We start from the raw sequence: 18403 nt of genomic DNA on the forward strand, positions 1-18403 counted from the left end.
ACGCCATATACTTGTGTCAATAATTTCGAGAAAAATATGTAATATGAGCGTGCGGACAATTTGCACCCGATATAGTCAACGTACCCGATAAGGAATGATTGGAACCCTCGATATCGTCGTCGGTTCAACTATTATAACACGAAGTTTTAGATCAATGGTACGGAATGGATGGTCTGATGATGATGACCGCCAACCTTGAAAATGCTGCATTACAATGTAGACCTGGTCAAACATCTTATTTGGTCTGTTTAAGACAGAGGTCGGAAGCCTTTTTCTACAAACGAGTCATATTTACCCTAATTTTAGTTTCCAATATCATTACACTGTGACGTCACCATTAAAGATTCATGGCAAATAAAAAAACATGTTTTAAACAAGGGCCATGTTTTAAGCATGTTTGTTTTAAATTGATTTTTGTTTTAAATGCAACTCTACATGCTGTATTTGAATCTTCCTCGAAAACTGCTTACCAGAGACGGTGAGACAGTTCAATTAACTTTCGTGTTCGATATGCGAACCTTGATAATTCATAGGTTCGAACATACGCATCGCACGTATCGCAAGCCGCGACGGACGCTAGCCAATACATCATTTTCAAAAACACTCGCTACAGTAGGCTACATCCAAGATCCAATTCAATGGCTGAGGTGGAGTAATTCCAAGAAGTTACGACTAAAATACGCTGCAACTTAAAATAACAAATACCTTTCTCGCTATACTATTGGCAGATACTAACTATATGCATGATTCTATGATGGCAATATTCGACACTTTCTCAGGTAATGGCGAAAATGACTCAATTCCTTACATAGTAATGGGATCATGTGCGATCGGCGCCGGCATCCTGTACCTCTTCTTCATACCAGAAACTGGTGACATGAGAATGCCCGACTCATTAGAAATAGCTCTACGTAATAAGCGGTAAATGCATCATATTGAAATTTCATAAGCATACATATATATTGATTCATGTCAACTTACAGAGTGTATGGTCTGAATCTGACAAAAGATTTCAAAAGCACGAACGAAGATCACAAACCGGATAGTGTAAAATATTCGCGGGGTTCGGAACTATAGTATGAAGGAAGCCGGATACCTTTTATGGATGGTCAATATTTTTGGTGGTCAAATTTGAGAGTTAGTGGAATTTCATCACTGCTGGCGATAACACCGATCTTGCAATAAAATCAATATGAAATTTCAGTGGACAAGAGTAGCCTACATCTTTCATAGCGCCAGAATATTTTATTTCGCGCAAAAATTGTTTGAGTGCTCGTTGTCATCTGATGTCTGAGGTGTTTTAATCAGAGGTGGTCAAAGTAGTCAAGAAAGCTACCCAAGTAGAAGTAAAAGTAGCGACGAAAAATCTACTCAAGTACGAGTAGCAGTACTTCTCCCATGACCCACCTAAAACTACTTGAAGTAGAAGTAGAACTGACTGATTTTAAATCTACTCAAGTTAGTAAGTAGTTTTGAAAACAGTCTTGATTCGTTCGCATGGACTGTCAAAAGATGCAAATTGAGTTACGAGGATGGTGCAGTGAGCTTGATTCACATTGATGCATCCTAGGATGTATCAATTTTCGACAGAATGAGCATTTGTCCGCATCATGGGATGCAAATTATAGTATTGATATGAAAATGCGATACCAACCCTTTGTTTACAAGACGAACCCGTTTTAGAGAATATCATGCATGGTGCCCAACCCCATATTATAAGGCTCCAAGTTTAGGCGAAGAGCAATACGGAGAAGCTGTATCGGATACGGTTTCAACACTTTGCGCGATTAGTATACGGTAGTAACAAATATTGTGGATCGTAAAATTTATATTTAGTGTAGCTTTATTTCGGAAAATAATGGCATTATACTACACTTGATTTTATGCTTCAACATGTTTGTTCTGCAAACAAAAGAACTGAAAGTAATTAGAACTCAAAGTATGATACTCAGAATTGAAAGTGAAATACAAATCCCACCTCTAAAAAGCGGAAAATATATGTCATGTATTTTGTCCATAAAGCTTCAAAGGTGATCCGCTAAAACAGGCGTGACGTTAAAAAAAGACGGATTTTCCAGATTAGCAGGACACGTCATGTGCTGCTAGATTTCGGTATGAGAGGTAATTGCTAGATTGCGAAACGATAGTTTCAAATGTTATGGTGAGCCATATTTACCGTGATGAAATATTTGATATGGGCGACAAGGCGGTGTGAGCGGAACCAAGCAATCCGGTACCTAAATTATATTCACTGATACTTTCGTGAAAACATATTTGTCACTCCATAACTACTGTGCACGAAGCGCAACAAAATTTGCGGGTTTTACTTGACTTTTATGAATATTAAATGTTGGTACTCTGTGAATACAGCTCCGAAATTCCTCAGGCTATCTTTCGTATTGGGAGATTAAACTACTTCTACTTGACAAACTGAAAATAACGAAAAGTAAGTGGATTACAAAATATTACGAAGTAGTAGAAGTAAAAGTAGAGAAAATCAGATCTACTTGAGTAAGTACCAGAAGTAGAGGGAAACTACTTGGGTATTTTCAAAAAGCTGAAGTACTTCGTTACTGACCACCTCTGGTTTTAATATTTACCAAGCAGATACAATACATATCACTCTCGCTGTAGACCAGGGGCGGGCAACTTTTCCAGTAAGTCGGCCTGCTATAGGGAAATTAAGTCCTTTGCGGTCCTGATAGCTCGAATCGATAAATGAATCGCGGATATATTCACCTATAAAAGGGATATATCGTATTTAATGTCAACTTCAAGTTTAAAGCATAGAGGCCAAAATCCGTATTAAATGAATTTATTACCGTAATGTACTTCAATAGCTGTTGTAGCCAATTAGACATCTGTGATCGATTAAAGTTGTCAACGAGATTATCAGTTAGATTGAAACGCAACTTTGTCTTGTTAATGTCCGTATGGTCGAAAATGTTTGCTCGCAAATGCATGTAGAGGGTAAACCCGAACAGATCAAGTATAGTTTCGTGGTGCCCACCATTCTCAGGTTGGCAAACATAATTCAACAACGCATAAACGCACAACACAAAGAAAACAAAGAACTAAACCTTAAAGAATAACCTACAGTCACTGTAATTTGATATAGTAAGCAAGTAGAGTGTGGGGTTGCAGCAGACTGTGGCCTTGGTCTACATTGTCGTGTAAGACCGGAAACTCTCTGCGGGCTGGGTCTGGCCCGCTCACCGTATGCTGCTGGACGTGCTCGTCCATGCTGTATAGTGTCTAGTAGGGTTATGACTAGAAAAAAATATTCAAAATTTTGTGTGTCCTGTAGTCACAAACGGTGAACTTTTGTGTCCTGCAAAATTACCAAAAGTTAAGACTGGTTAAACAAAAACCTCCCACACAAAAATTTTCCAGTTTTTACGATATGAAGGATAGGCTTTTTTTGTAGATGCAGACCATATAATATATATACCGACTGATTTGAATTTAACTGACACAATTCCAATTGCAAAGATTTAAAATAGTATTTTGGTAAATTTTGATCGCTCATATTGAATTATTCCTATCGTTTTCTTGCTTACAGTCAAAATTAAATAATTAATAAATAATTATTAATTTCGATTTTAGATGTAGACTGTATAGATCGTATAATTTCAATTTTTCTGACACAAATCGAACTGGTTGTTCGAAAAGGCGAAAGTAGAACAACTTAACATATTTTCAGCGGTCTAGAAAACCGATTAGAGGAATATGATGGAAATTTGAAAATGTCATATCATATGTGACTCAGCATCTGTTGATACTGGGCGGCGAAATGGCGTTGTTGTGAAACTGCAAATTGCAGTGATGAGTAAGGGTTTTCATAAACCACAATACATTGGTTGCCAACATAATATTATCGATTCTTAAAGCATATATCAGAGTACTTCTATCCAACATCCTCAACAAATCCAAGTCTCAGCTACAAATTTGGAGATGATATTGCAAAATACTACGAAAACTTGGTACAATCCATCAAGCCAGGATTTCAAATGGAAGTATTAGAAAACCGATGACGAAAGGATGATTTTAAGTTTATCTATGTGCTGTGCAGAGCATGCCGCTCTTTCAGAGAAAATAGTAGATTACCACTAATCAAATGGCATAAACTTCCATCTCTACGCAATGCGAGATGGAGCTCAAGGGCTATGATTCCGTACTTCCAAGTCCCCAGATGGAGAGTAACTCTTGAGATATCATGCTTATTCCTCGCAAATGCGTGTCAGGAAGCCTGGTATTCTAACCAGATGTCTATAGATGGAATATAGTGGAGCCCGACCGTTTATTGGTTCGCCGATAATATCGGGACGATATCACACTTCGACAGAATTATCGGTATCAGCCATTGAAGCTGAAAAATTATCGGCAATTCTCCTGACGTCACAACATGGCGGCAGGAAGTCAGAAAACTATAATCTTTGACCGCTAGATTCAGAATATTGATATATGTCACAAGCTTACACTTACCAGGTGTCCAGATGTAGCCTGTCTAGTTTACTTCATGTTCAAATATAACAATGGATGTAAAGATGTTCAAATAAATGCTCTAAAGAAGCTTTGAAATGTGCTTATGTATATCCAACTTCTTTTGAATATCGGCTGAATGTATAGGGGTTCTCGGTCAAGGTGCGAGCTATCGGTTTTATCCGTATCGACCGGGCTCTAGAGTAAACCAAAGATTATTTGCTGCTATTTTTGCGCTCAAATGTCCTGCAGCGAAATCCCATTGGAAGTCGGATATGTCCGTTGTAGATGTCCCTGCCACTAACATAATAACAGAAATAGAAGTCAAATTGATGGATGAACTTCACCATAAGTACAAAAGGACATATATATGAAGATTAAATTTGTAGCAAAGAATAACTTTGAATTGTAATATTTTTCTATATTTGGACCGGTGTCGAAAATTGAAGCTGGTTTGTGCGGGACATGTTTTTCGATTTGAACAAAATGATTATAATTTTTTTAATTTATACCAAAATGCTCATCAATTCCTGCTACAGGCGAAATTTTTTTTCTAGTCATAACCCTAGTGTATAGGCTCTCGTATTATAGACATCACCGATGCAGAGTGGCTTAACAGACTATATGCGTTCATTGCAGCGATGAATCTTTGCTTTACGCCATATGTCTCCGCCTTCATACCAGAGGCTATTGCTTCTTTCTGAAATACTCGGCAGGTAGTAGTAGATATATAGAGTTTTAACTGGGTAAAATTATAGCCCCGAAGGAACAGCATAAAAAATAAGCAAAGGCCAACAAATGTGAGCTGGGGCGAGGAATGATTGCCAATATGATATCAGAGCTGATAAGAATAGATATGGCAGGCCTGGCATACAGCTGTCTGGTTTCATGCGGTTGATGCGTTCTTATGGAAGTATTTCGACTACGCAATTGCGCATGTTCGCTTCAGTTTTGTTCGTGTTTTGTGTCAATTTTAATAGGGAAATGCACAGCCCAAGATCTATAGACGCTAGGGATGGTGTGAACGTGAGGTTCACGTTCGCGTTCTATGTGTGAACCCCGGAAATTTAGAGGTTCACGTTCACAAACGAACCTTGGTAGGCTCTGCAGTCTGCACTGTGAAAGTTTTCCATCTATAACAATTTTCACGTTACTATAGCATCTTTGGTTGAAATTTATTGCATTTAAACTGCGGATGAGTACAATTAGAGTTGCATTTAAAACAAATGGTGGTTCAAAACGCTTTGTTTAAAACATATTTTAAGCAGTGTTTTAAGCAATGCCTTTAAAAAAATTGTGTTTTTTTAGTTTGTAAATTATGCCATAATTGTGTAAATACTTTCCAAAGAAACATGTTGTATGAGCCTATACGGACAATTACCACCCGATATAGCCGACGTATATCGATATGGGATTGTTTGGAACCCTCAAAATAGTCGGTTCAACAGCAATAATACATATATTTCGTCAAAGGAGCTAATTTTCAATTGTCAATGTCAATCCACTATTATGTCAGAATGGATATTCATGACGTTTTGGCTTAAAAAACATGTTTTAAACAAGAAACTTGTTTTAAACATGTTTGTTTTAATTGATTTTTGTTTTAAATGCAACCGTAAGTACAATAGGACCCTTCGTGAAAATATTTGTGATACAGTTTGAACATGGCGGCTTTCTGAGGAAAATGGCTGCTGCCAATATTTTGTCTCGCTTTCAACTTTAATTTGAGACCACATCATATTTAGAGCGCAGTTGTGTCAGAACTTTGCTATAGGCAGTTCAGTTCATGAGGCCTCAACCGAATGAGAATATCATCTTTCAACGCAATGGCATCGCTTGGATCAAGTGAGAGCTGACATTTTAAAAACAGTAGACTTGATGTATCCTATACGTCATATTGTTTTTGCTTAAATGATGATCAGGTAGGACGTAGATGTGTTGCACCCGACAAACTCACCTCCAATCCAAATTTTAGATCGGCAAGATGTGACGACAAATGAGTAAGTTTCGTCACTATTAATCTACATCATTTTGTTATTATAAGGTAGTGAAGCCCGTCACAATTTTTCCCTATAGCTATGAGCGTATATTACATGTCATCTGAGATATCTTTAGTTTATTTTGCCTTTGACCTTGGGAAGGGAATGACATAGGCGATCCGATTTCTGATACGCGTCTTAATGGTGTATATTTTCCGACAGTGATTTGATAGTTGACATGGACTTCATCAATTGTGCTGATTGTGCTGACATGGAGGTATGCTCGACTCATATGTTTGTGGCTATACTCAATTGTGACACCGTAACAACTCTGTTACGCTGTCGGCACGATTAGGAAGCAGGTCTTGATTACAAAACCGGTTTATTTCCCAATATCAATCAATTTCTCTTCCTGTATCATTGCAACTGCACTATACTTGATGGAAGCTCAATTGTGTAATGAATGTCTTTGCACAGCGTAGAATGCACTTCGATATCTGGACAGAACTAATTCGTTAGTCGCAGATATCGATTGTAGAAATTATATTGAATATCGCGGGCTATCAAGTTTGTCAGTAAAGTTACAAATATACAGCACTATATCTGCTGTCCATGCAGTCGGGGTTTAACGTTAATTATTCCTACCGTTCGTAATTGGTACTTCCACCAACCGGTCAAGATATCTCCATCAGCCACGCGGATAGGTTAATAGTGCCCAATTGGACAATGACGCGATATGATTTGATTGTACACAGGAAAAGGATGAAAAGATGGAAATGAAATTGATTTATCTTTTTCTATTGAAATGGCAACCATGATGATGTCCTCGTTATATGTATATGCTATTGCGTTTTGAGAAACAGTTTTATGTTGAATTCTTTAATAGTTTTACTGTGCTTACGCTCTCGATCTATAGGTGTACAAATGCGCTATAGTCAACCTAGGCAGTATAGTATTACTAAAATAAAAGTGGGATTATTTTGTATTCCGCTGCAAGTATAGGTCAATAGTCCTTCGCAAAGCAGCCGAAAATTACTTTAAGTGTCAGATTTTTATTGTCTATAATAGTCGTGAGAAATTTCCAACCTAATAATAGTTCCATAATTGTGCTGCAGATGCCCCAGAACGCTGCATACCACTAGACGAAAATGGATTATGAAGAAGTGCTGCATGCTGTAGGGTCGTTTGGAAGATATCAAAAAGTCGTTCTTGCAATGGTGTCTCTGTCACTACTGCCAAATCCCTTTCTTGATCTGATGTTCGCATTCACACAGTACGAGTCCGAATTCCACTGTGAACTTCCCACGTGGATGAACGTTTCCAAGGTAATAATTAGGGTTGATTTTTCGCAACGACTGGATTAGGGATGAAAGATCTTCGTCTGTACAACATGATTCCATCATACGCCCAATGTAATTGTACCGATAAGTTTACTGATATTACATTCCAATTATTTCATTATAACGAACTGTTCACTGCTAGAAGCCTTCACTGTACCGTGTTGCCACACGCTGGTTCTCAAATTATACCTTTCCGTGCTATCATTTTTGTTCACGCAAAGCATTTCAGAAATTACATGCACCGACCGCGTGACAAATTTATTGATTTGACCAAAAAGGCTGTAAGACTATGACGAAGCGAGACATCGGGTAAAATATTATGGTAGCTTTCGATAACCCAGCAGGCCCAGACTTGAGAGCATGACAACTCTAAATATATGCAAATGCACAAGACGAACTATGGCGCAAACGTCGCACAAGCGATGTAGATTTATACACGCATGATTATTGCAACATCACAGAAGCTATATTTAGGCCACGAAAACATTCTTGTCATGTCGATAAATTTGTTACTTTTTAGAATTCCGACGACTATGAAAAACTGCTGAATCTTTCGATACCATGGGAAGTCGATTCGTATGGAATTATGCGAAGAAATCGCTGCAAAATGTACAAAATTCAAAACATCAGTGACGATCACCGTACAATCAACTCCTTCAATCAGTCAGACATGATACGTTGTCGATACGGTTATCATTTCAATGATTTTAACTCGGCAACTGCAAAGGTAAAAGATAAAACTTGACTTCTTGGGCTTGACTAATAAGCTACCTATACTGGTAGGAGCTGCAAAAGTGTTTTACCGGGGTTGAAAGTAATAGACATTTTATAGATTTGCTTCCCCAATACGAGTGATATAACCTGAAACAACTGGGAGATCTAACTACTGTATCACTCACACCAATAGAGCATTATTTTGCATCTTGTACGTCTGCATCTGGAGTATTATTAAATTATGTGACATTTGGATGCATGCGTATGGGGCTGAAGAGCTCCCCGCAACATCTGTAACTTCAATTTCAGTGTGAGGCAAAAATTAATCGCGCTGTCACCTGATTAGTGACCTTTCCCTACCAATATCCATGAGAGTGCGATGTAGAATGAGGAAGAACTCCTTGAATTTTCTGATTACTAAGGATACAATACTTATTATGTTAGAAGAATTTATTTGAGCAGCTGACCGCCGACCGGCGTCAAATTTCGAATCAAGCATGATACACTATACTTCCACCAAATGACAATTGACTGCTTTGAATACTACACTTCATGGCTTTAACAATATAATCAGTAGATGCATCCCGAACGGGTTGGTCACATATACGGTACTGCCTTCAAACCCTTTTCAGTTCAGTATGGTGTGTGCCGATTCGTGGAAAGCTGCTCTCGCTATTACGTTTTACATGATGGGAATGGGTATAGCAATATTTTCCGGTTATATTTCTGACAGGTAAGGCGTGTTGACGGATTATGAGAAGAAAATCATCAAAATGGCATTTAGCGTGGTGAATCTATTTTGAGAAGCGTTAATTATGTTGTATAATTTAGTGTGGGGTATTATTCTGCTTTACAGATTTGGACGGAGACCGGTGTTCTTGGCGACCAAGTTTGGTCATTTCATTTTCGCAGGATTGTTGTCGATGTCCTGGAATTACACTTCCTACTTGGTGCTATCGTTACTTATTGGTCTCTGTTCGTCCAATTACTCAGCAGCTTTTGTTTTAGGTTCGTTGTACAATGGCACTTTCGCCCAGTTGTGATGACAAGTTCACTTTTAATAATGATGAAAAAACACATCAGAACTCACGTTATCCGCGTTAGCGGTGTCTTATAAAAAGCCTAGCAGTGGCCCGTGCTACAAGTTGATAAAATAAAATAAAGAGTATCAGCCAGGTGTGAAATGACCTATGTTGTCGAACCGCAATGAATATCAAAGACAAACAAACACATCAGAACTGCTTTCTACTTTGCAAATTCATAAGTGCAAAATATAAGTCGTTTTACCAAATTAAGTTTCCCGTAGAAGTGGTAGTAACCGGGGTTCCACGGAACACTAGGCGTTCCGTGAGACAGTTCCAGGGGTTCCGTTAAGGTCATGAAATATACTCAACTCATTCATATGATTTGTGATGATACACCCGTCTTGGCCATCATTTTGTCCACCAGAAATCTATAGCGTATTGTAGGATTGCAGATTAGCGCAAGTGTTCGGGGGGTTGGTAAAGGTTAAGATTCACTGGTATAGGTCCAAGTTGTGGCCCCACTGCATTCTTTCCACTGTTTTGATACACACTGGTAAAACTCTAAAATGGCTGAATCAATCTTTCGCAGCGACAGAAATGATTAAAACAAAACGGAACCTTCAAGTAGCCTTGGCCATTTCCGTAATGTACGCTGTTGGCGTCATTTCGTCACCTTTGCTCGGATATCTGCTCCCTAACTGGAGATGGTTTCTTCGGGCGAGCTTCTACATTGGTGTCTTGTATCTCCCGTTGATCTGGTATGTCACAAGATTCATTATCATATTATATTACGGCATATGTATTCGCAGTATTAACATTTGGTCGCATAACCTTTTCATTATGTCGCACAACGGAGTCACGTCAGAGCGGATTTCCAAGAATTTATCGTAACATTTCGAAAAGGTATTTTCCGGAATCACTGCGGTGGTGCATGGTCAGTAAAAGGAGAAAGCAGTCGATTGCATTGATGAAGAAAATTGCAGAAACAAACGGCAAAATGATCAATGCAGAATTGATATACGACCGTTTTCAGAGTTATCAAGTAAATAATGTTCTTCGATTTCATGCACGTAATTGAAAGTCACCATGTTTCACCAAAATATCTTATATGTACGTACGTACGTCGTACATGTGCTGAGACGCAAATCCCCGATGCTTATAGATAAACAAGGAACAAAGGAGCGCACGTGAGTCTGAGATGTCAATAACGAGAGAAGACCGATCGTATTTTCTTCAGTGGGTTAATCCAACAATGAGGATGCGGTACATCGGCGTATGTACATCATGGTCAGTAATCTACTTTTGCATACACTATACACGTGAGTCTTGAAACAACAATCAAATGATTCCAATATGATGTGATGTACTGAATGTGGCAGTCAAATGACAGCTAACATCGCTGAATCTAAGTCCGATACGAAAGAGATAAATATCGTAAGACACAGCATGCCGAAAAATTATGGTTGTCGTTTGTGGTATTCATGGTGTTTGTCGACTACAATGGTCAGTTACATCAGGCCGATATTCTTATTTTTGATTCCGTGACTGCCGACTTGCAGCACGACCCACTTCTAGGCTTTAGTAAGACACCGCTTACGCGGATAAGATGGCGAGGTGCAATTAGCGCACAATTTAGAATCCGCTGCGGCTATAGCAATCAGAACACTATGAACATGATGTAAATAAGCAACTGAACAAATGTAGAGCACTTTTCCTCCGCGAAGATATGTTCAATTGAAATCCTTCCAACGTTGTTTTTCCTCTCAGGATCGCTGCTTGTATGATGTCTTACGCCATATCTCTTTATCCGGCTAATCTGAGCGGTGATCGCATCATCAACAAACTACTTATCAGCTTGACGGATGTTCCTGTCATTGTGATATCATATTATTTGCCCCTCACCCTCGGTCGTGTACGATCAGCTGCGATCTTGTATTTGCTATCAGGCACTTCGTACGTCATCTCTCCATTTTTCAAAAAAGGCAAGTGATTGTACAAAACAAATAAACAATAATGCTCATTCTCTCTTCACTGAATGTAATTTGAAATATTACTATTGCAGTGAGCGCAGTGTTGGTCACTTCACTGATACTAGTCGCGAAGACAACTATACAATCGGCGTTCTGCGTAATATATCTGATAACTAATGAAATTTCACCGACGCTGGTACGAAGTACTTCGCTCGGAGTTGCGTCCATTTCTGCACGTGTTGGATGTATTATAATGCCGTTTTTGATGCTAGCCGGTAAGTTATTACACAGATAAGATTGATACGGTGGTCGATATGAAATGATACCAGTATGGCGATGTATGGCCAGGGACCATGGGCAATTGACCATAGCCAATACCGGAATTGCAGGAAGGTAAAGTACCTCAACAATGAAGCACGCTGCGAAGTAACGAATGATCGTTGTCTACATGACGTCACCAGTGCTGAGATGACTCGAGTAAACTTTTTCGTATGACTTGTCCCGAGTCAGCTATTAGCAAAAATAACATAACCTAACTTGACTCAGCATTTCAGAAATGGTGGTTGACTCATGGCTGAGGGCAAAATTCACGAGTCAATTTCGAGTCATTAAGTATAATCGGTGTCGACTAAACCGCTTTATCTTCTATATGTTCGGATTGTTCGCGATACGGTGGTGTGACCCCCCCCCCCCACCGTGGGGACGTGAAAGCACCTGACGGACGGGTGGCGCGAAGCCGCCTGAGAGAAATGATGTTTCTTGAAGTCGGAATGAGTTTACTTCCATGTTCAAACAACGGCAATAATCCTATTATACAGATATATTACGACTTTAAATGTCGAAATTGAGTCGTACCATTCATAAAAACACCAATGCTAGATTTTACCTGATAACCGGACCTTGAGCCGATCAGAAGATGTCTCTGACGTAGGATGAATGCGTGTAGTTGTTAGCCGGTGCTTTATGATCTGTCTGTCAGGCAGAGTGCGAAAAAAGGCGCAACGCTATGAAGAAGTAAGATATTTCCTTATAGCATGGGGTGGGAAACCTGCGGCCGTTGAAGGAAATTTGTGCGGCTGTGGAGTGGACACACAATTAATTTAGTATGAGCTGGCGGCCGTCGACAAGGAAATCGAATTTGCAATTTGAATCTCTGTGATATTTAATTAATATTGAAATTTACTTCCTTCATTTTCCGATTTTCGACGCCCCCCCCTCCCCGCGTGTTATGTATAGTAACACGATATGAAAAGGTAGATGAGTCCCGAGTCAAGCCGAAATCGACATCGCCAGTTTAACTTGGATATTTGGTGTCCAGTTCATTGCAGTTCATTCCATTTCATTGCGCTGCAGAAAAAAGGTTAGGAACCACTGTGCAACGTGCTACCGCTTCCCATGTATTTTTGCCAAAATCTTCAACTAATTATTTTTTCGCGCTCTGCGTGATTTACTTCCTGCCCATAATTATTGCTCTTTGAATTGTCCAAATTTCATATTTGGGAAGTCTCTCAACAGTCATTGCCTGCCATATTATCAAACTATGCAGTGGGATTGCAAACAGTCTGGTTTTTTAATATTTTTTCGGCTGCGACGATAAGGAATTTTTTTTACTACATTCAACAATGGCGTGTCGAAAAAAGTTTTGAGAACCCCTGAACTAAGTGATAAGAGCTTATAGCTTACGTTGTCATACATTAGTAGCAAAGTATGCCTAACTGTTAACTACTCACAGTGCTCAGTGCTTTCCTTAACCATCCCTCCTGCATGATTTGAATCTAATGGATATAATTTATACATTTATATTACTCGTCAGCAATTGGAGCAGGCTTAAATTGTATCTCATGGACTCGTGACGGGTGCGGTGGAGGCAGGGCAGTAACTGCCACACCCCAAAGCCCTAGAACCGAGCGAGATAGTGTTATGGTTATGCGTCCGGCTTCTCGATCGGTAGGTCGTGGGTTCAATCCCCGGCCGGGTCAGATCAAATACTCGAAAACTGGTATCCGCGGCTATCCTGCTAGGCCAGGGGTGGCAAACTACGGCCCGCAACACCGTTATGTGCGGCCGGCGAGAGTCCAAATAAATTTATCTAAAATATTGATAAAATGCGCACTACAAATCGAATTAATGCAGGGACGCGATTAAACTTTTTCTTAGTATATTTCACCATGATAATTCTGAGGCAGTGGTTCTCAAACTGGGGTGCGCGAAGCTGAACCCAACTGAAAATTTTTTTCGCGCTTCGCGCTATTAACATTCGATTCTTATTTATTGCTCTGTATTTATTCTGAATTTCATATTTTCAAAATCTCTCATTCACAGTCGTAACCTTCCATGCCAACAAACTATCCGTCAGGTTTGCTAACATACTGGTTGTGTTTTGTGATATGACGATAAGGGGGGGGGGGGGAGGGGGAGAAATCTTTCACCATCATAAGGTGGGCGTGTCTTAAAAAGTTCGAGTACCACTGTTCTATGGAAAATACTTCCATATTATTTTTTATGTTTAATTTTTGGCTCGACAGCCCGATCTCAAGGCCCACGAAGTTTGAAAGGTTTCTACTGTTAAAAATCACATAAATCCTAAACGAGATTGACATAATTCGGATCACAAGTGTGATTCCACATTGGCCACTCCAGTTTTAATTATTTCAGTGATGTGCTTATAAAAACGATTCATGCGTGTCTTAGGTAGATTCGTTCTCTCTATATGCGTAGAATTATTTATATTTTATCTACACATAGTAGAAGGGTGTTTGAAGCTAACATGGTTACGATGCTGTCAGCATTGTGTGTCCTGGAACTGGACCAAAAGCGGAATTAGTAAATCTATGAACAGATCGCTCTTCGCAGATTCAAATTTCAATCCTGTTCTTGAGGTTGACCATAGCCTATGAAATCTCGCCACTGTTTCTGACGCGTGTATGATATCATCAAAGCAATCTTCGGTTTGTTTTATATAAGCATATATATTATCTCCATGTCCTCACTATATAATCAAATACCAATATTGCGTTTTGGTTTATAATCCCAATTCGAAATAGTGCGGCCCGCAAATATATTCAGATGTTGAATGCGGCCCGCGAGCTCAAAAGTTTGCTCACCCCGGTGCTAGGCGCTCAGCAATCACGGATAGCATGGAGGAGAAAAAAGCGGGGGTGCAGACTAGATGACCTTACTATAAAGGCCGTATCGCATCTCCGTCGTCAAAAGCATCTCGATGGTGCAGGCGAAAAAGAATACCATAGCTCTCTCTCTCTCCAATTGGGGTGGCCGAGCTCGAAGGGTGCCCAAAATTATGTGGTAAATTATAGAGTATTTTTTTGATATTTATAGAAATTTACTAAAATTTTCTTCCCGTTTCGCGCGATTTACTGTTGCTTGCTGTCATTTCGGCATTGACGATTACCGCGTCACGACACGTCAAGATGTTGTCAATGACGTTTCGGCTAACATGCGACTCTGAAAAGTGTGCTACCAAAAAGATCGGCGGCGAGGAAACCTTGACCTCATGTTGTGTGAAACCGATATAAATATATATAAATGTCGAATTCTCCCTTACCCGTAGGCGCCTATATGGATATCGCCTAATATTCTTGTCCTGGAAATCTGAGCCCCACATTACAAATGCCACCCGTAGAGAAAAATTATGCGCCCCGCCAAGAAATGCCACTTCGAGTCGTGTGCGTCGCACGAAACACGTTCTTTAGATCTGGTGCGTTTCAGTGTTTCCGAAATCTTTTGATTATATAACAGACGGTAAGTTACGACAGAACAACACGTAACAAAGTAATTGATAACAACGGGTCCGCCTGCAGATGTATAAGTATTAATTACGGGCCCTATAAATTTTCAAATGCGTCAATGCCTTCAGTACGAACGCTACAATTCGACAGTAATATATGCATTTTCAATTTCATTGACTTAATTAAACCAACGCACGCTAACAATATCACGGTAATATTACCCTATGGGGGCCCAATACAAGCGTTTTTTCATGAGGGGGGCTGACGAAGTGCTGTTAAGGTCCTGGGTGGAGGAGTGGAGTAATTTCGGGGTGGGTATTGCATTGCATCATATCAATATGTTGCAATTTAATCGTGTTCGTGTTCTGTCCTTTATTTTGACTGATATTTATGGACTGGCGCTATGTAAATATGTGCAAAGTTTAGCAATTCTACGTATGCGTGGGCGATAAAACGCCTTTTTGCCTGTATATATTTAACTCTATATTCGTTACTCGATTCGGAATATATGGTGACTCAATCAGTATTTCATACAGCTAGCAAAATGCAATGACTGAATCATGCCTCGTATACTTCGAAAATTGATTTCGACTTGACTTGTGACTTGACTCGGGTCACCTCCAAAAATCGAGTGGCTTGACGTGGCTCTAGTCACTTTCAAACATCGATTCCTTTGACTTGACTCGAATTAAAATGTCCAATGACTCAAAATCACTCGTGACTCTAAGTTAATGACTTTTACCCAATACTGGACGTCGCCTACTATCTTCTTTACTTTCATTCAGTGTGCATGCCTCCTCTTTACATCGCCTAGGCCAAGGTGGGTGTCAGATTCCATAGACTGCTCCTTGTCGCTTCGACACCTTCCTGTCTTTTCATTGTATCGCATTTTTTGTGGTGTATTGAACTGATAAAATTGCTAATAAACCAATGATGATGATGATGATGATGCCTTCTTGAAATGCCACAATTTCACTTTTGCTACTCCTAGACGAGTTTCAAAGAAACCGTGAACCCAGCTACGGTGCTTCGAGTTTGTATTTGTTCAACTTCGGATCAAAGTTTATTGCTCAAAGTCAATTATCTATTCCCGTTGCTCATGCTCATCTTTCGAAACCTGATCTATCGAAACACCAACAACGAATTTGAAGCTTATTTGAAAATTTTCGAGACAATGTGAAATATTGCATAATTCTCTCTATGAAGATATTACCAAACAAATTGTCAGGAAAAGGCGAAAATGAATACACTCCGTACGTGACGATGGGCACGTGCGCACTCGTAGCCGCCATCATGTGCCTCTTCTTCATTCCGGAGACAGAAAACAGAGAAATGCCCGACTCCTTGGAAATGGCACTAAAGAATAGGCGGTAAATATCAAAAGAGGAAATCTTTTACTCACCCACTTTGTTCCACGACATGAACTTTCAGGATATACGGTCTGAATCTGAGAAAGAAATTCGAAAGCACGGACAAAGGCACCAAAATACACGTCGCAGGTGCTTCGGAGAAGTATAATCAATCGTGTGCGTGAAGAAAAGATTTCACCGAGCCTGGTTGAACGACATTGAAATTGCCGTGGTACATTCGATGAGCATTACATTTCCAAATGATTTATTGATTACGCGGTTTGAATATACGTTTGAACATTCGAGTCGGAGCAATTGTTTCGCTATAATTTGAATTTTAGTGGGTAAAATACTAGTAAGATTCTATTGATCAATTATACAGGTTTTGCTTAATATTCATAGTGTTTCGACTACATTGGACATTTTCTTCATTTTTGATTCCGCATTTACCGACTTCTAGCATGCACGACTCACTTCCAGGCTTTTTATAAGATGCCGCTTACGCGGATCACGTGGCGAGTGGGAGCCTATAGAAAAACCTCCAATCATTAGGTATGAGTCCTGGGAATCGACTGTGGTCGGACTCGAACCAGCAACCCGTTGGTGTTGTAGCTGTGAATCATACCACTACGCTATCTCGCCACTGCAATTGTACAGGTAAAATGTAAACGGAATGAAAAATCTTATCCAAATCAGTGGAATAGGCCTACCGGCCGGCAATGCTGAAAAGTGTTTTTGATGACATGATTGCATGGTGTGGTAGCGTATCAAATATCACTTCAGTCAAAAACCTACGATTGAAATTAATTAAGCAATATGAACTGCAGCACCATTTTAACCAGCATCGCGTTGATTATAAATTATAAACTTGGCTTTTAGACAATTTTAATACATGAATACGTAAATGTAAATATACGTATATTCAAACCTGACGCTTTTCGAGCTGACATTTTTCAAGGGAGATCGTCAGCAAATGAGTCATTTCAATGTCTTCAGTACAACTACATTGTATACATTCAATTATAGAAACAAGTACACCATAAAATACGGGCAAACGATGAGCGATTTTCTACATGAACAAAAATCTTTTGTCCCTTCTGGCAGTGTTGGGATCAAGTCACTACCTTCCAGTCACGAGTCATTTCGAGTCATTGCAAATTTTGACTCGAGTCAAGTCAAGTCAATCAATGTTTGAAGGAGACTCGAGTCAAGTCAAGTCACTCCATTTTTGGAGGTGACTCGAGTCAAGTCAAGTCACGTCAAGTCAAGTTACGAGTCAAGTCCTAATTCAAGTCAAGTTGCCTTTTCAAAGTATGAGGCATGATTACTTCATAGCATTTTGCTATATAACTGTCTAAAATACTGATTGAGTGGTCATTGATATTGAACCGATGAACGAATATAGTTAAATATACACGCAAATACGTATGTAATTGCATAGCCTCAGTTTTTAGTTACCAGCCAAAATATAGAATAGAGAAACGAATTGATAAGATGCAATACATTACCCATTTACAAATTTATATGATACAATTCAAGTATGCACCAACGGTTGAAGACTATATAAGCTAAATTCGAATGCAATTTCAATAAAACAAGAGGTTCGGTTAAGGTAAGAACAGAGAACAGAAATAATCATTTTACTATTAAATTACTCTACTTTACTATACTAACGTACGCTGTAAGCTTCGATCCCTTCGTTTGCGGTCAATTTATTTGTGAGAGAACAATGGAGGCCCAATAAAACGCACGATCATTGAATGATTTGTCGCTCTCATGGGTTACACCAGCGTTTCGC

The 18403-nt window shown here is 39.4% G+C and overlaps 2 protein-coding genes across 5 annotated transcripts in view; both read left to right on the forward strand.

Annotated features, from left to right (window-relative positions):
• Positions 1-1201, forward strand: part of LOC145450562 (organic cation/carnitine transporter 2-like) — a 43480-nt gene extending 42279 nt beyond the window's left edge. For both annotated transcript variants that reach the window (XM_080329080.1, XM_080329079.1), the window contains exons 10-11: positions 780-921; positions 984-1201. In XM_080329080.1, the coding sequence (XP_080185206.1) occupies positions 780-921; positions 984-1077 (236 nt within the window). In that variant the 3' untranslated portion in view covers positions 1078-1201. The remainder of the gene's footprint in view (positions 1-779; positions 922-983) is intronic.
• A 5521-nt stretch (positions 1202-6722) lies between these two features.
• On the forward strand, positions 6723-17334 carry LOC145450571 (organic cation/carnitine transporter 2-like). Of its 3 annotated transcripts, XM_080329089.1 has the most exons (12): positions 6723-6738; positions 7577-7786; positions 8322-8528; positions 9148-9248; positions 9372-9523; positions 10130-10298; positions 10444-10582; positions 10703-10827; positions 11308-11526; positions 11607-11785; positions 16485-16626; positions 16688-17334. In XM_080329089.1, the coding sequence occupies exons 2-12, from the start codon at positions 7610-7612 to the stop codon at positions 16788-16790; spliced, it is 1713 nt and encodes a 570-aa protein (XP_080185215.1). In that variant the 5' UTR covers positions 6723-6738; positions 7577-7609; the 3' UTR covers positions 16791-17334. The 3 variants fall into 3 exon arrangements, with proteins under 3 accessions (XP_080185215.1, XP_080185216.1, XP_080185214.1); XM_080329090.1 differs by lacking the exon at positions 6723-6738 and having other exon boundaries at positions 6920-7786; positions 9372-9484; XM_080329088.1 differs by lacking the exon at positions 6723-6738 and having other exon boundaries at positions 6921-7786.
• Positions 17335-18403: the final 1069 nt, after the last annotated feature.

The sequence above is a fragment of the Botryllus schlosseri genome, chromosome 11 (assembly GCF_051294905.1).
Source record: "Botryllus schlosseri isolate E-star chromosome 11, Bs_hap1, whole genome shotgun sequence".
Lineage (NCBI taxonomy): Eukaryota > Metazoa > Chordata > Ascidiacea > Stolidobranchia > Styelidae > Botryllus > Botryllus schlosseri.

Excerpts from the sequence above, each read along its gene's own strand:
- LOC145450571 (XM_080329089.1), top strand. The coding sequence starts at position 7,610 with ATGGATTATGAAGAAGTGCTGCATGCTGTAGGGTCGTTTGGAAGATAT. Across the intron at positions 9,524-10,129 it reads CTCAGCAGCTTTTGTTTTAG|CGACAGAAATGATTAAAACA; the intron begins GTTCGTTGTACA and ends AATCTTTCGCAG. Across the intron at positions 11,527-11,606 it reads CCATTTTTCAAAAAAGGCAA|CGCAGTGTTGGTCACTTCAC; the intron begins GTGATTGTACAA and ends TATTGCAGTGAG.